We start from the raw sequence: 22,117 nt of genomic DNA on the forward strand, positions 1-22,117 counted from the left end.
TGCAGCTCTTTTCCTTTCCTCTCACAATAAACTGTGATGTCCAGCGGACCTAAAATTGTGCAGCATTTCATTGATCTCAACGAAGGCAACTGTCAAACCTTAAAGTCTTAAAATGAAAATACAAACGTTACATGTCACTTAATTAATTCAGATGTAGTTCACTCTCCGTCCTGTTGGTGTCGCTGCTGCTGCGGCTGCCCTCCAACTGCTGTTCTGCTGTTGCTTCCTTTCCCCCCAGAAGAAGGAGGAGGAGGAGGAGGCGAAACAAAGAGAGTGTACAGAAACGGAGCTGTGACGAGGAGGAGCGTCTGTTCTGCGGTGTGTGGGTCACCGACGTAATGGTGAGTCTTTATGTGGACAGACAGACAGACAGACAGACAGACAGATGTTGTTCAGGTGGAGGGAGTAACGGAGCTGCTGGACTGCGTTAAAACAGCAGACACGTGAACTCTCGCGATTCGGTTTCTGTTAGTCTGGTGGTTCTCAGTGAGGACCTGGTCTGAGCTGGTCTGGATGCAGAAAGCAGCTGAGATGTTGATTCATAAGAAGAATGAAGGATTCAGGTGATGTCTGCCTTCACAGCTCTGGATTACATCAGGACCAGGATTATTGACCGAGTGTGCACTCAAACAGGTTCTGATGCTTCACAGACCAGAACGCTCCGATCCTTTGGTAGTTAATTCAGTTCTCAGTATGAGCCCCAGTCTCCATGCAGAGGTCCTCCTCCAGGTTTGAAGGGTGAAGTGGTTTCGGGTCCAGACCTGCTGGGATGCGGTGTGGACACAGAAACCCCTCTGTGCTGTCTTTAAGAGTTTTAAAGGTTTGCGGCTTTTATTTTCCAGCAGACTTCCTGTTGCTGTTGTTGTAACGACGTTTGTTGTGTTTCAGTCTGAGGAGGCAGTAGGAGCAGAGCGAGGCCCGGAGGAGGAAGAGGAGGAAGAGGAGGAGGGAGGGGGAGGAGGAGGAGAGGTTGCCATGGAAACTCCCAGCGGTCCTGTGTACTGCATCTGCAGGAGACCAGACATCAACTGCTTCATGATGTAATAAACCTCAAAATCAGCACATGAACAGATTTCAAGAACATTCACAACACTAACCCGTCTGACTGTCTGTCTGTCTGTCTGTCAGAGGGTGCGACAGCTGTACCGAGTGGTTTCATGGAAACTGCATTGGAGTTTCAGAAAAAGCAGCCAAAGCCATCAGAGTGTGGTTCTGTCCGTCCTGCAGAGGTCAGTGTCTTCTCATGTCAGTATGAGACAGAAATCAGGTTGACGTGTCCTCCTGTCTCTGCTCGTCGTCATCACGTCTCGGACCAGCAGCCACACATGACATGTGGGTGTAGGTTCTCAGTCGTCCGCTTCGGAGCTTCTGAAGGTCGTGCACACCCGCTGCCTTCATGTGAGTCGTTATGGTCACATGGGTCAAGGTGTGAATGGGGGTTAAAGCGTCTGCGCTGCAGGCGGCTGAAAGTTGGTGTCGTAAGCCACCACCTCTGCTCAGTGATGGGTGTTTGGTCTGGACACAGATGGTCTCGCAGCTCCCTCAAACCACCGGTCTTCTTTGCTCGAGTCCTTGTCCTTTGGATGCAGATATGATGAGTGGGCTGTGCTGTGCTGTGCTGCGCCATGCGTCTGTGGAGGGGTGGCTCGGTCACCTCTTAGACCCTTCACACCTTCAGACAAAGACCGGTTCATCCACAGGTCAAAACCCCAAGTCACAAACTAAGCCTTGTGACGCGTTCTGTGACGTGCAGCGAGGAGTGCTCGGACCTTTGCATATTTTTGACTTGATGTATGGACACGTTTATTTGCTGTCCACGTGCTGCTGTGACGATGTGAGTGACGCTGCGGGACTCAAGAAGGCCCCTCTGATCTGATCTTAGCTGTGTGTGGTGTCCTTTGCAGACAGAGACCCGTCTCTGGAGGTCAAATATCGTCCAAAGAAGACCAAGGAGAAGGAGTCGGAGCCAGAGAGGGAGGACAGGAGCTCCACCCCCCAACCGAGGACTGACAGGAGGCGGGGCTCACAGGTAACCTGGCAACAAGGTGTGTGTTGCTGTGTGTGTGTGTGTGTGTTACAGTGATGTTCTGTACGGTTCTTGATCAGGCGACTCAGCTGACTCCTCAGCTGACATTTCAGCTGCTTTTCTCTTTTCTAACTTTTTGCAGTCCTAACTTTGTCAACTTTAACTGCTTTTATTTATTGCCTTTCAAATGACACAAAGTCCTTTTCATTGCTTCCATTTAAACTCTCAGTATCCCACATGAGAACGTTGTATGTTGAGTCCAGTGTGTCCTCAGTTCAGTGGTTTGCAGAATATTCTGCTTCTGATCTGATGTTCCGGTTCAGATTAAGCGTTCGGCCAGGATGTGTGGCGAGTGCGACGCCTGCCTGAGGACGGAGGACTGCGCTCAGTGCGACTTCTGTAAAGACATGAAGAAGTTCGGAGGTCCAAATAAAATCCGCCAGAAGTGTCGACTGAGGCAGTGTGAGGTCCGAGCCCGGGTGAGTCCGGACGGCGTGGAGCCTGAACGCAGGGACAAACCACGTGTTGGACAAACCACCGTGTCCACCTGGTTGTGTGTTATGTCAGTGAAACCTTGTGAAAATTCTAATGATGTTATTTTTGATTTTTGAGCAGAAGATGCTTCGCGTCAAAGACGAGGAGATCAGTAACAGCAGCAATAGGGGGCGGAGCTTAACAAGGAAGGGGGCGGGGCATCAGACAGAGGAGGAGGAGGAGGAGGATGAAGAAGAGGAGGCGTTCAGTGAGAGCGAGCTGGAGCTTTATGAGCAATATAAAGCTGCGGGATACAGAGACCTGGTCAGTATGTGTGACCAATCATCTGTCAGAACAAGCACTTCCTGTTGGTTTGATGTTTCTTCCTGTCGCAGGTGTGGCGCAGCGAGGATGAGGACGCTCATTTGGACTCTCTGAGGAAGAAAGCCGTGAAGGTGAAGCACGTCAAGAGACGAGAGAAGAAGCCGGAGAAGAAGGTGAGGACAGGTTTAGCTGGACTACTGATGTCACTGATGATGTCACTAACACACCTGTCCTACCCTGCAGAAGTCCGTCTCCGCTCCTAAGGAGGAGGTGAAGCCTCGACGTCACAAAGCGAAGCAGCGTCACAGGGAGCGCGTGCGGCACAGCGAGCGAGGAGGAGAGGGCGGAGTTAAGGAGGTGGGCGGTACTCTGAGACAGTGTCTGGGACCAGGATGTGTCCAGCCGGCGAGGGCCAACTCCAAATACTGCTCCGAGGACTGTGGCATGAAGCTTGCAGCCAAGTGAGTCTCATCACACGGCAGCCCAACGCAGTCGGTGAGGCTGAAGACATCTGAGCCCAGCTGACTCATGTTGGACTCGTTTGTGTCTCTGTCCCTCAGTCGTATCTATGAGATCCTCCCTCAGAGGATCCAGCAGTGGCAGCAGAGTCCGTGTGTTGCTGAGGAGATGGGGCGGAGACAGCTGGAGCGAATCAGAAAGGAGCAGCAGGCAGCGAGGCTCCGCCTAACGCTGATGGAGAAACGTTTCCACGAACTTGAAGGCATCATAGCCAACGCCAAACAGCAGCAGGTCCAACACCACGAAGAGGTACGAGACAGAGGGACGGGGGGACAGTTCACTCTTACGTCTGATCTGTCTGTGTGTCTGACTGACTGCCTGTCTGTCTGCCCGTTTCTTTGTCTGTCTGATCTGTCTGTCTGTCTGCCTCCTTGTATGATCTGTCCGCTTGCTGGCTGCCTGCCTGTCTGTCTGATCTGCCTGCTTGTCAGTCTGTCTGATCTGTCTGTCTACCTGCTTGTAAGATCTGTCTGCCTGTCTGTCTGATCTGTCTGTCTGTCTGTCTGTCTGCCTGCTTGTAAGATCTGTCTGTCTGTCTGCCTGTCTGTCTGTCTGTCTGTCTGCCTGTCTGTCTGTCTGTCTGCCTGCTTGTAAGATCTGTCTGTCTGCCTGTCTGTCTGCCTGCTTGTGTGATCTGTCTGCCTGTCTGTCTGATTGATCTGCCTGCTTGTCTGTCTGTCTGAACTGTCTGTCTGCCTGCCTGTCTCTCCAGGTGACTGAAGGTGAAGGTGATGACACAGACCTTCAGATCTTCTGTGTTTCCTGCAGTCATCCTGTTAACCCGAAGGTGGCGCTGAGACACATGGAGAGATGCTACGCTAAGGTCAGTTAGCAGGGTCAGTTAACCTGCTGAAAGTCGTACCTGTGAAGGCGTTTGTCAGAAGGGGGCCGACAGGCAGGTCAGTCGTCTTAACGAGCGTCCTGGAGGCTGAAGGTCACGTCCAGGTGGACAGGAGACTCTGACCGCTAACGGAGGAATATTTGTGAAGAGTAATGAAAGTAATTTTGATGGCGTTTGCTCGTCAGACTGACGGGAGCCGAAACGAAGTCACTCGCTTTAAAAAGACAGGAAATCAAAACCAAATCATCTGAATTAATTTTGTCTTGTGTGTCCAATAGCAGATTGTGTTTAAATACTCTATGAAACAGCTAAGACCAACTGTCCATCTGTCTGTCCAACAGTACGAGAGTCAGACATCGTTTGGTTCCATGTACCCGACTCGTATCGAGGGGTAAGACCGCCTGTCTGTCTGCCTGTCTCTGTCTTTTCTCAGAGGTTGTACGCTGTCTGTCTCTCACAACTCTGTCTGTGTTTCAGGGCGACCCGGTTGTTCTGTGACGTGTACAACCCTCAGAGTAAGACGTACTGCAAGCGGCTGCAGGTTCTGTGTCCAGAACACTCCAGAGACCCGAAGGTGGGTCAGATGGTTCAAATGCTGACGTTTCTGAAATGCTGGTTCTTCTGCCATGTCCAGCATCACTCTGCAGCTGTCCTTCTGACAACACAATGAAGCTACTGCGGTCTGTGCTGCACCTTGACTGTCTGTCAGTCTCCAGCGACAACCACCTGTCGTACTGCTGGTAACCCCCTGTCATACTGCTGGTGACCACCCGTTTTACTAGTGACCACCTGTCGTACTGCTGGTGACCACCTGTCATACTGCTGGTCACCACCTGTCATACTGCTGGTGACCACCCGACATAGTGCTGGTGACCACCTGTCATACTGCTGGTGACCACATGTTGTACTGCTGGTGACCACCCGTCGTAGTGCTGGTGACCACCCGTCGTAGTGCTGGTGACCACCCGTCATACTGCTGGTGACCACCCGTTGTACTAGTGACCACCTGTCGTACTGCTGGTGACCATCTGTCATACTGCTGGTGACCACCTGTCATACTGCTGGTGACCACCCGTCGTAGTGCTGGTGACCACCCGACATAGTGCTGGTGACCACCCGTCGTACTGCTGGTGACCATCTGTCATACTGCTGGTGACCACCTGTCATACTGCTGGTGACCACCCGTCGTAGTGCTGGTGACCACCCGACATAGTGCTGGTGACCACCTGTCATACTGCTGGTGACCACCCGTCGTAGTGCTGGTGACCACCCGACATAGTGCTGGTGACCACATGTTGTACTGCTGGTGACCACCCGTCGTAGTGCTGGTGACCACCTGTCATACTGCTGGTGACCACCCGTCGTAGTGCTGGTGACCACCCGACATAGTGCTGGTGACCACATGTTGTACTGCTGGTGACCACCTGTTGTACTGCTGGTGACCACCCGACATAGTGCTGGTGACCACATGTTGTACTGCTGGTGACCACATGTTGTACTGCTGGTGACCACCCGTCGTACTGCTGGTGACCACCCGTCGTAGTGCTGGTGACCACCTGTCACACTGCTGGTGACCACCTGTTGTACTGCTGGTGACCACCCGTCGTAGTGCTGGTGACCACCTGTCACACTGCTGGTGACCATCAGCAGGAAGTCTGATTAAGTCAAAGTGTGTGAGTGAGGTTTAAGCCTCCCTGTCTCTGTGTCTCTCTGCCTGTCTCGCCATCAGGTCCCGGCAGACGAGGTGTGTGGTTGTCCTCTGGTTAAGGACGTGTTTGAGCCCACAGGAGAGTTTTGTCGAGTCTCAAAGAGGAAGTGTAACAAACACTACTGCTGGGAGAAACTTCGCCGCGCTGAGGTCGACCTGGAGAGAGTCCGAGTGGTAACGAGCTGCCAGCAGAACCTTATTCACATCACAGTGAAGGCTGGAGTCCAGGATGTAACCATGTGTCCATGTCTGTCTGTCTATCTGTCTGTCTGTCTGTCAGTGGTACAAGCTGGACGAGCTGTTTGAACAGGAGAGGAATCTGCGGATGGCGATGACCAATCGAGCCGGTTTACTGGCTCTGATGCTGCACCAGACCATCCAACACGACCCAATCACAACTGACCTGCGCTCTGCCAAGGACAGGTAGACGGGCAGGTGGACCAGCAGGGAGACAGGCATAGAGACAGACAGGTACACCAGCATAGAGACAGTCAGGGAGACAGATGGAGAGACAGGCAGGTAGACAGACAGGTAGACCGGCAGCGAGACAGAGATAGACAGACAGAGAGACTGACAGGTAGACCAGCATGGAGACAGACAGAGAGACAGGCAGGGACACAGACAGGTACACCAGCATAGCGACAGGCAAGGAAACAGGCACGGAGAAAAGACGTGTTTGTGAACATCTGAGTGTGACATCAGAGACACAAAGCATTGTGGGAAGTCGACGCAGCTCACAGAAGCACATGAAATTCCCTCCTCGTGTGATCTGCTGAGAGTATGAGAAGATCTTCCTCATCCTGACAGCCAACATGAGACGTGGATGTGATGAGAGGTGGAACACCACAGTTTTTAATGTTTTATACGAGTCAGTAGGGAGCGCCACTGTGGTGCGGCGAGAGGTTCCAGGTTCGAATCCCGGTCTGGGCTCTTCTCTGTGGAGTTTGCATGTTGTCCCTGAGCCTGTGTGGGTTTTCTCCGGCTTCCTCCCACTTTTTCCTACCTTTTTATTGTGAAGCCAAATTACTTCAGATTTCCTTTGATTAGTGAATATTGGACACTTTGAATACCCAGTTGTCCTGCAGACGGACAGAAAAATAAAAACACTACATACAGCTGAAACTTTAAAATGTTCTGTTTTTATTGCACTTTTTAATCCTGATATTCTTCTTCTTCTGTTATCCATTGTTTTGTATTTCAGTGTTCTGCCAGTCGTTTTTATACTCTGTTTGGAACCACTTTCTGCTTTTTCTTCGTGTTGTTGTTGTATACAAACATTAAAAAACTGCTGATGTTTTCCTGGTAAATTACGTTTTGTGGTGATGGAACCTGAGAATCGAGCTCCTCACTTTCTGTCCATCTGAGACGTTGACTTCAGATGAAATTGACTGGATTAAAGACATATTTTACGTTAATACTGATTGAAGATCGATTCTTTTTATGACAAATAGAAATCACAGGAATATTTAAAATCCAGTCTAAACTGGATCTGAACAAAATGGCGCAGAGATGAAGTGACGTCGTGTAAACTGTGGCTTGGTAAAAGTTGTTTTTCTGAACGGGACGCACCGCCCTGCGCGGTGACGTCAAACTTATGCGACAGGCGTGACGTTCAGTTGGCGCTCAGCAGCAGAAGAAGACGAGCCGAAAGCAGCCGTAAGTCTCCATGTTTCTGATCGCTTACAAACACTTTGTAGCGCCGCTCGCTGGCTGAGGCTAACGGGTTAGCTAACACTGCAGGGGGACGCTGTTACAGACAGCCCCCCGCGCCATTTTCCGGTTCCGGGTCTTGGCTCTGGCCCCGGCCCCGGTCCCGGTCCTGGCCCCGGCACTTGTCTCAGTTGTCAGTTTATCCTTCTTGCTCAAGCTTCGTCTTCTTCCCGGATTATTTCGTCTTTCTCCGTCTGAATAACAACATTATTTTTGGAATTTTTAACTGAACGCAGTGGGAAACCAGTCCAATCAGAATCAGAATCAGAATTATTTATCCCTGAAGGGAAATTCTTGTTCTTGCAGACACATGCAGTACATGCAGTATTCCCGACCAAGAAAGGTGAAAAGTGAGGAGTATAAAAATAGGATAAACAAAAACTAAAATCTCAAAAGTCCCATATTCCTAACAAATTTTTTAAAAGGTTGGAGGAATTGATTTCTTGTCTAAATGTGACTTTGAGGTGTCAGAAATTCCCGTATTACTATTTAATTTCTACAAACAAGCATTACCCTTGGGGAAGATATTTGTCCATAATTTTTCACCACACAACTCTTTGCTGCGGAACAACAGGGTTATTACCATAAACAAAAATCCATATTCAAATCTGATTGGTAAGTTTGTCTGTGATCTGCTGAAACTGACGGTCGACTTCACCACAGAGTTTAATGTTGTCATCTCAGAGAAAGAGTATGAAAAGATCTGCAAAGCAGCTCCTTTAATCTGACTGATACATAACAGGATGCAGTTTTCTTCCATTACACCCTTTTGGTGTTCTTGGATAAAAAGTATTCCGATCATTCACTGCAGTAACAGTACTCATAGCACACGGTAGAAATACTCAGTGCACTGAACCTTTCACTGAAGCTGTGCTGTAATGTCCCAGCCTGTGGGACTGATCGATCGGCTCATTGACCAGTGCTGACAGTATTGACAAGTCGCAGTGCTGAGCGAGTCTTCGTCTATGAGCTGCTGTGTTGCTGTTCTTCAGCTGGAGCAGAGATGCAGTCTGGATCATCAGATCCTCCAGGACCTGGACTGAAGTCAGTGCGACGATCACCCCGTCTGTCTCCTCAGGTTAGTCAGCTGGCACACACACACACACGCAACACACAACAGGAAGCTGCTGGCACTCGGGTCAGTTTTCCATCAGCAGTTGAACATGAAGTGGGACTGCTTGGCTGATCAGGGATCAGTCAGTTTGCAGTTTACTTCCTTAATGCTCAGGCTTAACGTGGTTTATCTTTAAACCTCAGACCATCATGTGTCATTTCATATCACGTGTTGGTGTACAGCATATTCACAGCTCACTTCAGGCGTGCGATAGGACGTGTTGATCAGAAAGTCCAGAGGTTCAGGCTCGTTCATACCTGACACACACCTGAAGCTGCACTTTGACCTCACACGGTGTCGCGTTCACCTGAAGGTTCCACTCTGTTTTCTTCTTCTGCTGTCAGGCTGAACTTGCTTATAGCTGACACTCATTGAAATGTTTGCGTTTCCAGTGCGGCAGCAGCGATAAAGGAAAGGAGGAAAGGAAAGGAGGGAGCAGTCTGCAGGAGGTGAAGAGGAGAGGAAGGATGGAGAGGAGCAGAGAGGAAGAGGGAGAGATGAGCGACAGACTGAAGATGCTGGTGAGATGACCCTGCTAAATGTTTTCAGATGTGAAAGACAACTCAGAGTGGCGACTCTTCACTAACAAAACTGTGTTTGTACAGTCAGCAGCAGATACGATTCTTTGTTTTCGTTGTACAAGTCATACAACTAAATTCAAGCGCAGGACTCAGTATATAAAATGTTAACATTCACCTCCGTCAGCCGGTGGAGGTGCTGGCCAGTTCTGTTTGTTCACACTCCAACAGCAACAACAAACAAGCAAACAGGCGAAACTCATCAATAACTAAAAATCTTCTGCAAAGTCCCTCTGGACCAAACTGACAAACTAAGAAGAAGAAGAATCACTTTATTGACAGTATATATATTTTTACATACACACACTACAGACAAACATGAGTGCAGACCCATGCAGGAACTGGAACTGGTCCACTGATGCGACCTGCCAGTACTGACGACAAGAAACACACGCACACACACGTCACATGCTGACTCTGTGTGTGTGCGTAGGATCTGTCCAGTCGCTCAGCGGCCTCTGGAACTGGTCTGGTGTACTCTGAGGTCTTCACTCGTCATGAGAGCCTGTGGGAGTTCAGGTAAACCTCATCGTGGCGCTGAGATGTCTTTGTGGCATTTGAATTGTGCGAACTGACTGTGTGTTGTGTTTTGTTGTCCAGCCATCCAGAGAGTCCACACAGGGTGACGTCCATCATGGAGGAGCTGCAGAGACAGGACCTGCTGTCTCACTGCGTCAGAGTGGAGGTCAGCTGCCCGTCCATTTCACATTCAGACTGAACATCGGCGCTGTGACTCTGAGCTGCGCCGTCTGTCCAAACAGGACACGTCTGTGTCTCTCTCTGCGCACCAATCAGATTTCAAATCAAATTTAAACACGCAGTATGCAGTTTGTGCCACCAAATCCAAACTAGACAAAAGGCGTCAGCAGTGTGAGATGATCGGAGATGTTGTCTTCATTGGTGAAGATCTGTGTGCTGCAGACCTGTGCTGTTGATGCCTTGATGACAACATCCACACGCTCCCACGTGGAACTCGAGCACAGAGAGCTCGTTTAGAGACCTGCGGCGTCTCAGAGCGTCCTGAGGACGGCGCTCATGTCTCTCCTCTGTGTGTTTGTGTTTCAGCCCAGAGAAGCTGCAGAAGAAGAGCTGCTGCTCGCCCACACGTGAGTCCACACACGCTTCAGAGACGTCTCTGTCATGACGGACACAAGGGGACAACATGACAACAGACAGACGTGTTCACATGCTTATTGCTGAATGGATGGATGTCACAAGTGCAAAACAGTCCAGCAGCATCAGAATCTGCAGAATACTACGGATTACTGCAGTTTGAAATGATAAGTGAAGTACCTTCCTCTCCTGTGTGTGTTTGCAGGAAACAGTATGTGGATCTGATGAAGTCGACTCAGACGATGGCGGACAGCGAATTACACACTCTGTCTGAGAAATACGACTCTGTTTACCTACATCCAGTAAGAATACACACACACGTTTGTTTTGAGTGTTGCACAACAAGAGACGGAACAGAAAGAGAGACAGAAGTGTGTGTGTGTCTGTGTGTCAGGAGTCCTTCCGGGTGGCTGGGTTGGCGGTGGGTTCAGTCCTGCAGCTGATCGATCGGGTTGTGAATTCTGAACTCAGGAACGGATTCGCTGTCATCAGGTAACAACAACCACAGCTGCTGTGTTCAGGTGCTGCTTGTCAGCTTGTACAAATCCAACTTTCACCAGTTTACCAGCAGGAAGACAACTGTCAGACTGGACTGTCTCACTCCAGTCTGACTTCACCACCAGCTGGTACAGCCGACTCCTCAGCGGGTCCTGTCTGTCTGACTGTCTGTCCGACTGTCTGTCTGACTGCCTGTCTGTCTGGCTGATTGTCTGTCTCTCCAGACCTCCAGGTCATCACGCTCAGGCCAGCAAGTCCAACGGTTTCTGTATTTTCAACAATGTTGGCATCGCAGCTCGATATGCTCGGACCAGACACTCAGTGAGCAGGTGTGTACGCAAACAGCTGTCATACAGGAATGTTATGACTGACAATAACTGTGTGTCTGTGTGTGTGTGTGTGTATCAGGGTGTTGATAGTGGACTGGGATGTCCATCATGGTCAAGGCATCCAGTACCTGTTCCAGGAAGACCCCAGGTAAACTCCTGATCCTCCATCATGGCTGCAAAAACACGAAAAGATCAGTCTGTCCACTTGAAACAGTCTCCCTCTCTCTGTCTCCTCTGTGTCTCTGTCTTTGTGTCTCAGCGTCCTGTACTTCAGTGTCCACAGGTATGAGGGCGGGTCTTTCTGGCCTCACCTCCCAGAGTCTGATAGTCAGTTTGTTGGCAGTGGACGAGCTGAAGGCAGAAACATCAACCTGCCCTGGGACAAGGTGACACTGTCCGTGTCCTCAGGGGACATGAGACCCCGGGGGACAACATCTGCTCTTTACAAACCTTTTTGTCATGTAGCTGCTCTCAGCTGCTGATCTGTGGTCAGCTGACATCTTTGATTACAGTGTTAATGTCCTTTTTGTCAGACTGTAAAATCAAACTCAGACTGTTTTTACCGCCTGAGGTGTTCCTGAACGCATCATCCTGATCTGTGTTTGTCCTCCATTAGACGGGGATGACAGATGCTGATTACATCACAGCTTTCCAACAGCTGCTGTTGCCTGTCGCCCATGAGGTCTCACACACACACACACACACACACACACACACACACACAGAGGAAGCTTTAGGTCCACATCATTCACTGTATGTGTGTGTGTTCAGTTTCAGCCCCAGTTGGTTCTGGTCTCTGCTGGATTTGATGCTGCAGTTGGAGATCCGAAGGTATAAACAGATCTGAAATCAGTGACGTGAGGTGTTCCTTCGCTAGCTTATCTCTGACTGTGTGTGTGGGTGTGTGTTCAGGGGGAGATGTGTGTGAGTCCTCAGTGTTTCCACATCCTGACTCACATGTTGATGGGTTTGGCAGAAGGTCGACTTGTTCTCGCTCTCGAGGTAAAACCAAGTGCCTTCAGTCCAGCACTCCGTTCACGTACGCGTACTCGAGTATTTCCATTTTGTGCAACTTTATACTTCTGCTATGTGTGTGTGTGTGTGTGTGCATAGGGAGGTTATAACCTGCAGGCGACAGCTGAGGGCGCTGCAGCCTGTGTCAGAGCTCTGCTGGGAGGAGCCTGTCCTCCCCTGACTCCACCCACCGCACCCTCTGACAGGTAACACATGGAACACCTGAGTCACAGCTGATCAGTAGCGCTGGATGATTCTTAACGAGCTGTCTGTCTGCGTCTCTGTTTGTCTGTCTCTCTGTCTGTCTCTCAGTGCTCTGGACTCGATCTCTCGGACCGTCTCAGCTCTGTATCCACACTGGGCCTCTCTGCAAATACTGGGTAGGACTCTGAGCTTTATTTTGAAACAGCGTTAGCCGTTCATGTCATCCCATCCTGTCGACACATTCAGCTGGATGAGATCGTCTTTATCGCGCAGCACACGGTGCGTTCAGGTCAGTGGGAGCACCACAAGGCTGCCGACTCAAACCATTCAAACAGTCCAAACCCTGATGTTGTCACGGTCTGTGGGCCGGTCCTCGCTCGACTGAAACCAGACTGGTCTACTTCTTCACGCCAGAGCATCGGAGCGCGACATGAACCTACAGCCAATTAAAACTGTTGGTCCTACAGACCAGCAGCCAATCGGCAGCAAGTCAGCGTGCTCAGAGCCGCCGCTACTTCATGAATCTTACCTTGTAAACTTCCTGTTTCCTTCTGACTTCCTGTGCAGGCGGCAGCCCATTGGCTCAGAGAAGCGTCATCGGAGAAACGACCAATACACAGAGAACCAAGCAGACCTGCGCCACACCCTCTGTTGCCATGACAACGGGTCTGGTTTATGATGAGAGGATGATGGAGCACGTGAACATGTGGGACAGGTGAGTCACCTGTGAATATGAACGTGTGTTTTCTGAAATGTGAATGTGATAATGAAACTGTCTGTCTGCAGACATCACCCTGAGCAGCCCCAGAGGATCTTTAAAATCTTCTCCAAGCATCAGCAGCTGGGATTGGTCAGTCGCTGCCAGCGGATACCAGCTCGCCCAGCAACAGAGGAGGAGCTGTCCAGGTGCCACAGGTACGTCCAGGTCTTATTGTCTTACCTGAACATCAAGAGTGCACACATTTTTAAGTGTGTGTGTTCCTGTAGTTGTGGGGACAGAAATCTGTTTACACAGTCACACTGTGAGAACCTGCCTTCCTTATGGGGACAAAATGCAAGTCCCCACAACATGAATCATTAAATATCAGGGTGAAGAGTTGCTTTAAGGTTAGGCTGAGGTTAGCGTTTGGTTCAGGTAAGTTTAGGATCAGACAGGTGATGTTGATTGTTATGGTCAGGTGGTTAAACGTCCAGGAAATGAATGGAAACATGACTGTGTGTGTGGCCACCCATCTAGACCCGGGGTCTGCTCTGAGGTTTCTGCCTGTTTAAAGTCAGTGTTTCCTCTGCACTGTTGCTGATGGGGGAATGTTGGCTTCTCTGTGTTACAAAACGTAATTAAAGAGTTTGGTCTCGGCCTGCTCTGATTGGAAAGTGTCAACTGAAAGTGAATTGTGTGTAGTGTGCAGCACATTGAGCTGATGAAGACCACTGCAGTGATGAAGCCCAGAGATCTGCACAAACTGGGAGCTGAATTCAACTCCATTTACATCAACAACCAGAGCTTCCAGTCTGCTCTGCTGGCTGCTGGTGGATGCTTCAATGCTGTGGAGAAGATCCTGACGGGACAGGTAATGTGTCCACACACACACACACACACACACACACAGGAAACTCAGGCAGGCTGACACGGATCATGAGGGCACGTGGTGGCGTGTTGATTGGCTGGTTGGGCTGAACCATGATGCTAACGTAGCTGATGACGGTCATGTGACCTGAGTTGTGGTCTTGTTCTCTCCAGGTGAGTAACGGCGTGGCGATCGTTCGTCCTCCTGGTCATCACGCAGAGAGAGATTCTCCCTGTGGCTTTTGTCTCTTCAACACGGCAGCGCTCGCTGCTCGCCACGCCCAGAAAGTATCACACGATGCACTTCTCCGAGTCCTCATCCTGGACTGGGATGTTCACCATGGCAACGGGACACAGCACATGTTTGAGGATGATGACAGGTGAGGAGGAGGAGGAGGAGGAGTCTGAAGGGACGTGAAGTTAAGTGAGCTGAAGTGATTTTCTCCTCTTTTCAGTGTCCTGTACATCTCCCTCCATCGCTATGACAACGGGACTTTCTTCCCGTCTTCAGAGGACGCTGCCTCCGACAGGGTCGGCGTGTCCAAGGGGTCCGGGTTTAACGTCAACATCGCCTGGAGCGGAGGGCGGATGGGCGACTCTGACTACCTTGCTGCCTTTCACCACGTTGTCATGCCGATCGCCACTGAGGTAACACACAACCACACAAACGCACGCGCACACGCACTCACGGCTCTTGCAACAGCCGGAGCTGCGCCCGTTGAGCTTCTCACACGGCTGACATCACAGCGGCTCCGCCCACTGTACAGTCTATGAAGTTGACGGTGGCCTCTGATTGGCTGATCCTCTCTCTGCAGTTCGACCCCGGTTTGGTCCTGGTGTCAGCTGGGTTCGATGCAGCTCGGGGCGATCCGCTGGGTGGATATCACGTGACCCCGGAAGGATACGCCCACCTCACACACCTGCTGATGTCACTGGCTGGGGGTCGGGTCCTGCTCATACTGGAGGTGAGTGAAGTGAGTGTTGCGAGGTAAAGCGAGGTGACGTTTGCTCACTGATCCCTCTCTCTCTCTCTCAGGGAGGTTATAACTTATCCTCCATCTCTGACTCCATGGCGATGTGCACCAGCGTGTTGCTAGGAGACCCCCCTCCCGCCTTGGTGACGCCCCTCTCCCTCCCTCATCACAGCGCCGTAGCAACGATCAACGAGGTCATCCGACAACACGCCCCCTACTGGCGGTCACTGAGGATACGCAGTCAGTGCACACATCATCCGCTTCACTTTTATGTTTATGGTGTTTTGTTTGATTTGAATAACTTCCTGACCTTCTGTTAGTCCCAGCGGCTGTGCGGGCGTCGCTGCCTTCCCTGAAGCATCGTGGGAACCGTAGTTCTAAAGGAAAAGGCAGGAAGTCAGATCAGAGAGGTGCAGACAAACCACCGCTGTCCCCCACAGGACAGGAGGACGAAAAGGTAACATAGAATTCAAAATGAAAAGAAAAGAGTCTTAATAGTTTTAAATGCCTTAATGAATGTCTCTGTCCAATCAGACGGAGCATGGTCTGGAGCAGCTCACACAGGGATTGGCCAGTTTGGACATAAGTCAGATCTCATCCAGTCACACTCCTGCTCTGTCTGCCCCGGTGGGCGGGACCAGTTCGAAGGTCCCGCTCAGCCCACAGGAGGTCACCCTCGAAGGTGACGTGACAGCTGGGCAGAGCCAATCAGCAGAGAGTCTGCAGCTGCAGCCCCAGGTGAGCAGGAAGTATGAAGCAGCAGCACAGTGCATGCTGGTTGGTGTCTGACGTTTTGTCCCCGTGTCCTGTTGCTGCGGACAGAGTGAAAGACAAGCGGAGAGACAGACAGACTTATCTTTACTGATGTATTTTGTATGTGGTGTCCCGTTAACCCTTTACAGGCTGTTGCCGTGGCAGCTTCAGAGTCAGTTGCCACTGGAAACGAGGCTGCTGGTGGAACGGGGGCGGAGCTGGAGACAGAAGGAGCCTGTGGTTGGTCGGAGTCTCTGACGTCTCTGGAGCTGATGTGTGGAGGACAGACAGACGTCAGGAAATATTTCTGTCCTTTAATAATCAAATTCTGACGTGTTCTTTCTGTGCCACTGATCTGTCTGCCTGCCTCCTTGTCTGTCTGCCTGTCTGTCCTCAGGCCACTCTGTACGTGGTGGACCCTCTGTCCTGGTGTCCGCACCTGGATGCTGTTAGGCCCCTCCCCTCGTCAGGTATAGACGTCTTCCTGCCATGTCAGGACTGTGGCTCCGACACTGAGAACTGGACCTGTCTCACCTGCTACCAGGTAAGCCGTCGCTCAATGGCTCACCTGGCGGTGGTGCCATAGTCGTGTCTCACCCGCTCTCCTTCCTGTCTCAGGTGTTCTGCGGCCGATATGTTAACGAGCACATGGTGCATCACGGCGTCGTGTCTGAGCATCCGATAGTCCTGAGCTTCTCGGACCTCTCCGTGTGGTGCTACCTGTGTGAGGCCTACGTACACAACCAGGTAGGTCACTTTGGCACCACAGCACAGGTGACCTCAGGGAGCAGGTCTAACCGAGAGCCAGGCTTCCAGTCGAGCTGAAAACATTTCAACGTTGACCTGCTGAATGTGTTTCACTCGTTTGTTTTCTCGTGCTCAGATTCTGTTTGAGGCTAAAAACTCGGCTCACTGCGCCAAGTTCGGAGAGGAGGTCCCCCCGTGGAGCTGAGAGCAGGATGACCGCTGCTACGGCGTCTCTGGACCGTCAGGGGGACAGTCTGGACACCAGTCATGCATGTACGCCATCCTGTGGGAAGCCTTTTGGAATCCTGTGATGTCTGGTGGCAGCAAGAACAAATGAACAAGTGATCTTTTTATATTTAAGTGCAGAAGGGTGCTGGTGCTCATCATCGTCATCTTCATCACCTTCATCATCATCTTCATCATATCTCACCAGCAGATTGACAGTTCAGTTCTCACCAGCAGGGATTTAGTTTCATTTAAAAACTGAGGAGAATTAAAGTTTACTCATGGACAGAAGAGGAAGAAGTTGAGTTGTCAGAGTGGTCATGATGTCACCAAGAGGCCACGCCCACCACCAGCATCTCAACAAATTTTTATTTTTTTAATTTCTGTGACAAAAGAACAAAAATCAAAAAGTCTTGTTTTTCTGCTGTCTGATCTTTTGTTTCACGGTTCAGCGTTTCTGACCGAACGATTGGGGAAGGTTTTTAAACGGTTTGTAAATGTTTTATTACCGTTCAGATGAATCATCACGTTTTCATACAGCAGCATCTTGTTTGTACAGGAAATAAACACCAGAGCTCAGACTGTCGCTCTCACAGGTGATGTGTTTGTGTTTGAGGCTCCAAACTCATTTCAGCTTTTTAATTCTGTCCAAAGTTAACAAAGCAGAAACCAGCGCTTCAACATCACCATGGTTACCAGGTAGACAGGTAGACAAGGCTGTGGTCCAGCACTGCGTTCATTATGTTCCCGACTGCACTTGCTCACTCAGCCTGCACGAGGCGCTGTGACGTCAACTCAAACGTCAGCTGATTTTAGTGAAGACACACTGAAGAGCTTTATGGTGTAGACAGACCGAGGAGGGGCTGCACATCCGGGCACGTAGTGCCCCCCGTCGCATCCTCTCATCCTGCAGACGAGCAGACAGACAGGCGGAGGAGCAGACGGACGGACGGACACCCTCGGGCTGCAGGTTTGTTTTCGCTCTTTTCTCTCAGCTTCAGCTGATCGTGTGGTTGAGCCAACACGTTTCAGATCTCAGATGAGTCTGGTGCGTCCGTGAAGCCGACGGGCTGTCGGCGTGTCGGTTGATAACACGGAGGTGATGATGTAACGGTCGGTAGGTGCGGAATGTCTGTGCTTGTTGTCTCTTGATGCTGATTGGCTTTCACGCTTTGATTGATACTGCTGACATCACCACAGAAGCAGAGTGAAGCGCGCGAGGTGCATCCAGTGTTGCAATGTTTTACCTTTCAGATTTACGTTGCTGACGTCTGACGGTCTGTGACGTGTTTCGGTGGTTTACCTTTAATGAATATCTGACGGGGGGTCAAAGTGTCCAGCTGTCCACTAAAAACTGGATCTTTATCTCCGTCTCTCTCTGTGTCTCCTTGTCTCTTTCTCTCTCCCTCTGTCTGTCTGTCTCCCTGCCTGTCTCTCTCTCTCTGTGTCTCCTTGTCTCTTTCTCTCTCCCTCTGTCTGTCTGTCTCCCTGCCTGTCTCTCTCTCTCTTTCTCCCCCTCTGTCTACCTGTCTGTCTGTCTGTCTGTCTGTCTCTCCTGCTGTCTGTCTCTCTCTCTCTCCCTCCCCCCCTCTGTCTACCTGTCTCCCTGCCTGTCTCTCTCTCTCTCTCTCTCTCTCTCTCTCTCTCTCTCTCTCTCCCTCTGTCTCCCTGTCTGTCTCTCTCTCTCTCTCTGCCTGTCTCTCAGTCATGGCAGTGTCTCCTGGCCTCGCCGACCTCTCTCGACTCTATCAGACGGAGTTCGTCCGGAGCGCCCGAGCAGTTGGTGTCCTCTGGGCTGTCTGTACGCTCTGTTTTGCCATCATCCAGGTGGTCGTCCTCGTGCAGCCATCCTGGATCGGCACTGCGGACACTCGCCACCAGGGGGCGGGCCCAGTCCCGCCCAGCGGCACACTGGGGCTGTTTGAGGTGAGAGAACCTGAGCGACACAGGAGAGCTGTGCTGAATTTCTCCAAATGTTGAAGTCATGAACATGGAGCATTAACCTGCCTGAGTCGGAGAGCACATGCATGTGTCCATCAGTCAGACACTGAAAGCCAATTTTCCAGGATTACAGATGACATTTTGACCAAGAAGCTGCTCGTATCTATCTGAACTCAAGGACCACTTTTTAATGTCTCCTGTCTGTCTGTGCATCGTCAGGTGTGTGTGGAATCAGACTGGCCAGTCCCGGACTGTCGTGGTGGTCTGTCCAGTCTGTCTCCTCTGCCATCCTTCCAGTCGGTGGCAGTGTTGGTGGGAGTGTCTCTGTGGGCAGTGTGGACCAGTGTCCTCTGTCTCTGTCTCTTCAGGTTCTGCAGTGCTGCGACCGTCTACAAGATCTGCGCATGGCTGCAGCTCACTGCAGGTCAGTTACTGATTCAATTCAGTTCGTTTTTTTCAAGTGCCAATTCATAACAGAGTTATCTCAAGACACCTTACAGGTGTGTAAACAACACATTCAATAAAGAAGAGAGTCAGAGAGAAACAGGTCCCAGGGCAAAACCCCACACTGAGTCAGCATTTGGCCACAGTGGAGAGGAAAAACTTCCTTTTAACCTGAAACCTGAGACAGGGAGATGGAAAGAGACAGGAGAGGGGGAGAGGAGAGACAGGGAGGATAGAGAGAACAGGGGCAGCAGGATCCAGGCAGGGTCATGGAGAGGGTTCTGGATCCAGCAGCAGTACCAGGCCTCAGGAGGGCGGGGTAGGAGATTCTGGATCCAGCAACAGGCTCCAGAAGTGCTGAGAAAAGATGGGGCACATGAGCTCCGGAGGAGAGGACGAGTTAGTGCTGCACCAGTGATGGGACATGATGAGTGAGTCCTGCTCTGAAAGCTCGGGGTCTAAGGATCTCCCCCAGTATCTAAACCTATTGCAGCATAACTAGGGGTTGGTCCAGGCGGAGCCTGAACAGTCCTAACTAAAGGCTTTGTCAAAAAGGACGGTTTTAAGTCTGCTCTTAAACATAGAGAGGGTGTCTGCCGCCCGGGCTGAGGCTGGTAATTGGTTCCACAGCAGAGGAGCCTGATAACTGAAGGCCCTGGCTCCATATCTATTCTCATTCTGTTGGTGTGATAAAATCCTGATTTTGTAAAGTCACCTGGGGGGGATCGCCCTCACCTCTCTGTCTCTTTATTTGTCTGTCTCTGTCTCCCTGTCTGTCTCCTCAGGTTTCTGCCTGGCATTGGCTTGTCTTCTGTTTCCAGACTCTTGGGAGAGTCCAGAGATGAGAGCTCTATGTGGAGACTCTGTGAGTTCTTTATAACAAGCTAATTTCCCTAAAGTACGACTGAGTGGAAGCTAACAAGCTAACTTTTGAAACTTGACATGTCAGCTCTGAATTGTGCATGTCATGTTAATGAGCTCAGTGTGAGCTTACTGTGATTGGTTGCTGGTTTATCCAATTAGGTGGAATTTTGGTCTGCATTAGTTGGTAAGGCCTCTTGGAAACTGAAAATGATCTGAGGACTTTCCAGTGTCCAGTGTTGTGCTTATCCCAAGCTACGACAGTGCAGCTAATGCATATACTTTGTAAAATAGTCAAAACGTACACACTGTACACGCACAAAATGGCAGCATTACGACCATCCAGTAGTGTGAGGTAAGCAGCCTTTGCGCCTCTGACCTCCCAGTCCACCCCTTGAGCCAGTGTTTGCTTTGTCCATTTTGGGCTACTGTAGAAATGATATGGTGGTGCAGCATGGTGGACTGAAATGTTTCAAACATAAGAGACCCATCAGATCAGAGGCTTCACCAGACCAGGGGCTCCATCAGACCAGGGGACCATCGGATCAGGTTCTTGGCAGACCAGGGATAACAGTTTTTTCCGCCACAAACACACAGAATCACATGATAAAAGATAAAAGACAGCAGCTGTGCCATCGAGGTGCTCTGTGGCCTGTATTGATGACACTGATCCTGTAGTTCTGTGTCCAGGTGGGAAGCTTCTCTCCAGGTAACTGTTCAGTCCACTGGGCCTACATCCTGGCCATGCTGGGAGTTCTGGATGCCGCCATCTTGGCCACTTTGGCATTTGTCCTAGCCAACAGACAGGACGCCCTGCTGCCACCAGACACCAAGGAGGGTGAGGGAGGGGTTGGGTGTGCTTCAGGTACAGATAGTTTAGATTTAGCTGTTTGTCTAATTAGCTTAGCGTTAGCATTGTGTTAGCTTCTCGTCCAGTCAGCTGTGGGCCCACAGTTTAATAACAAGATTCTGTGTGTTTCTGCAGTAACAGCAGGTCTGCTGATGTCAGCGTAGAGTCAGCCGGTGAGTCTGCTCTTCTTCTACTGTCACTTTGTTTCTGTAAAACTTTCCCCAAGCTCTGACTGTTGTCTTTCTTCTCGTTTTATCATCTTCATCAGAGGATGTGCCAGAAGAAGAACATTCCTCCTTCTCCTCCTCTTCTTCCATCATCACCCGGTTTACTGTATGCACCTTCAAGTTGTCACAACGAGGAACAAAAGGATGAAGAGGACTAGGACTGGGTATCGATTCAAATTTCAAGATTGGATTCGATTCCGATTCTCAAGATTCAGAATCGATTATCGCGATCCGATCTGAGTCGCAACATGTGGTTCCTGAGGTTGGTTGTATTTCCACAATACTTCACTTCCATTTGGCATTCCTTGCAAATCGCTTTGCTTTTGTCAAGCTTATTTCGTTTCGGGCGTTCAAAGCCAGGGCTTGGCTAACGTTATCGCTAGTGTCCGACGCCATGTTCACTGTTTTGATATGTTCACACTACGCGCGCATGCGTGAATTCAATGACGCGACTAGTGGGGTTAAAGTCCACGGGGGGGAAACCGTATTAAAAAAAATCGATCTTTGGACGTAAGAATTGATCTTTAGAAAATAACATGAGAATCGAATCACATTGGAATCGGAGAATCAGTTTTTTCAACACAGGTCTAAAGAGGACTGCGAAAAACTAAGAAAGAAAAGCAGATGAGAAAAAGGAAAGAAAAGACAGTAAAGGTACAGAGCACAGGATGTTTTGTGGACGGTTTGACGTCACACAGAACGTCTACAGTCCGCAGTATTCCTCTGTGTTTATAGCTGAACACAGATGGTGATCTGATGGTGTCAAGTCAGGAAGTCTGGACAGGACTTAAAGCCTCTGCGTCTCCAGCATGAATATCAGAAAACTAAAAGACAGTTTTGAACTAACAGCAGCACTTTAACGCTTCTGTCCTCATCATTATCGTGTTTTTTCTTATTTTCACATGGCGACATAGCATCACTCCGTTTACAGTGAATATTTCAGGATGTTTTGTTCAAAATTATCGTTATGTTCCTATGCAAGTGTGAAAAGAACAGCCAAAACTGAAACAAAAAGAAAACGAGGAGGGATGAAGACAACAGGAGGAAGAAGAAGAGAGCTTTCATTTTGTCCTTAG

General features: G+C 50.2%; 3 protein-coding genes across 7 annotated transcripts; all 3 read left to right on the top strand.

Annotated features, from left to right (window-relative positions):
* The first annotated feature begins 220 nt into the window (after positions 1-220).
* On the top strand, positions 221-7,303 carry cxxc1a (CXXC finger protein 1a). 2 transcript variants are annotated; one of them, XM_046396382.1, is made up of 14 exons: positions 221-341; positions 889-1,040; positions 1,129-1,229; positions 1,905-2,029; positions 2,350-2,505; positions 2,642-2,824; positions 2,896-2,997; positions 3,068-3,285; positions 3,385-3,592; positions 4,056-4,166; positions 4,526-4,575; positions 4,662-4,758; positions 5,914-6,066; positions 6,173-7,303. In XM_046396382.1, the coding sequence occupies exons 1-14, from the start codon at positions 339-341 to the stop codon at positions 6,317-6,319; spliced, it is 1,806 nt and encodes a 601-aa protein (XP_046252338.1). In that variant the 5' UTR covers positions 221-338; the 3' UTR covers positions 6,320-7,303. The 2 variants fall into 2 exon arrangements, with proteins under 2 accessions (XP_046252338.1, XP_046252339.1); XM_046396383.1 differs by having other exon boundaries at positions 263-633.
* A 103-nt stretch (positions 7,304-7,406) lies between these two features.
* hdac6 (histone deacetylase 6) lies at positions 7,407-17,299 on the top strand. 2 transcript variants are annotated; one of them, XR_006844043.1, is made up of 29 exons: positions 7,407-7,548; positions 8,595-8,680; positions 9,109-9,237; positions 9,728-9,813; positions 9,895-9,979; positions 10,360-10,400; positions 10,613-10,709; positions 10,802-10,899; positions 11,130-11,234; positions 11,314-11,382; positions 11,494-11,620; positions 11,851-11,916; positions 12,006-12,065; positions 12,147-12,236; positions 12,348-12,454; positions 12,561-12,628; positions 13,020-13,167; positions 13,239-13,367; positions 13,855-14,023; positions 14,194-14,399; positions 14,475-14,667; positions 14,835-14,984; positions 15,056-15,233; positions 15,314-15,450; positions 15,528-15,731; positions 15,896-16,039; positions 16,144-16,216; positions 16,365-16,493; positions 16,630-17,299. XR_006844043.1 is itself a non-coding variant. In XM_046396381.1 (29 exons), the coding sequence occupies exons 2-29, from the start codon at positions 8,606-8,608 to the stop codon at positions 16,696-16,698; spliced, it is 3,306 nt and encodes a 1,101-aa protein (XP_046252337.1). In that variant the 5' UTR covers positions 7,407-7,548; positions 8,595-8,605; the 3' UTR covers positions 16,699-17,299. The 2 variants fall into 2 exon arrangements, 1 of the variants encoding a protein (XP_046252337.1); XM_046396381.1 differs by having other exon boundaries at positions 16,144-16,290.
* Positions 17,300-17,449: 150 nt separating this feature from the next.
* lhfpl4b (LHFPL tetraspan subfamily member 4b) lies at positions 17,450-21,894 on the top strand. 3 transcript variants are annotated; one of them, XM_046396384.1, is made up of 7 exons: positions 17,450-17,688; positions 18,424-18,644; positions 18,879-19,083; positions 19,889-19,968; positions 20,655-20,829; positions 20,950-20,987; positions 21,083-21,894. In XM_046396384.1, exons 2-6 carry the CDS (start codon positions 18,426-18,428, stop codon positions 20,976-20,978), a joined length of 708 nt encoding a protein of 235 aa, XP_046252340.1. In that variant the 5' UTR covers positions 17,450-17,688; positions 18,424-18,425; the 3' UTR covers positions 20,979-20,987; positions 21,083-21,894. The 3 variants fall into 3 exon arrangements, with proteins under 3 accessions (XP_046252340.1, XP_046252342.1, XP_046252341.1); XM_046396386.1 differs by having other exon boundaries at positions 20,655-20,802; XM_046396385.1 differs by lacking the exon at positions 17,450-17,688 and adding an exon at positions 17,720-17,939.
* The last annotated feature ends 223 nt before the right edge of the window (positions 21,895-22,117 follow it).

This window comes from Scatophagus argus, chromosome 8, assembly GCF_020382885.2.
Source record: "Scatophagus argus isolate fScaArg1 chromosome 8, fScaArg1.pri, whole genome shotgun sequence".
NCBI classification, from domain to species: Eukaryota; Metazoa; Chordata; class Actinopteri; family Scatophagidae; genus Scatophagus; species Scatophagus argus.

Coding starts and splice junctions, on each gene's coding strand:
- cxxc1a (XM_046396382.1), top strand. Junction 1,230..1,904: donor GTTCTGTCCGTCCTGCAGAG/GTCAGTGTCTTC, acceptor TGTCCTTTGCAG/ACAGAGACCCGTCTCTGGAG. Junction 4,759..5,913: donor AACACTCCAGAGACCCGAAG/GTGGGTCAGATG, acceptor TCTCGCCATCAG/GTCCCGGCAGACGAGGTGTG.
- hdac6 (XM_046396381.1), top strand. CDS start 8,606: ATGCAGTCTGGATCATCAGATCCTCCAGGACCTGGACTGAAGTCAGTG. Junction 10,401..10,612: donor GAGCTGCTGCTCGCCCACAC/GTGAGTCCACAC, acceptor GTGTGTTTGCAG/GAAACAGTATGTGGATCTGA. Junction 14,985..15,055: donor GGGTCCTGCTCATACTGGAG/GTGAGTGAAGTG, acceptor TCTCTCTCTCAG/GGAGGTTATAACTTATCCTC.
- lhfpl4b (XM_046396384.1), top strand. CDS start 18,426: ATGGCAGTGTCTCCTGGCCTCGCCGACCTCTCTCGACTCTATCAGACG. Junction 19,084..19,888: donor ATGGCTGCAGCTCACTGCAG/GTCAGTTACTGA, acceptor CTGTCTCCTCAG/GTTTCTGCCTGGCATTGGCT. Junction 19,969..20,654: donor GAGCTCTATGTGGAGACTCT/GTGAGTTCTTTA, acceptor TTCTGTGTCCAG/GTGGGAAGCTTCTCTCCAGG.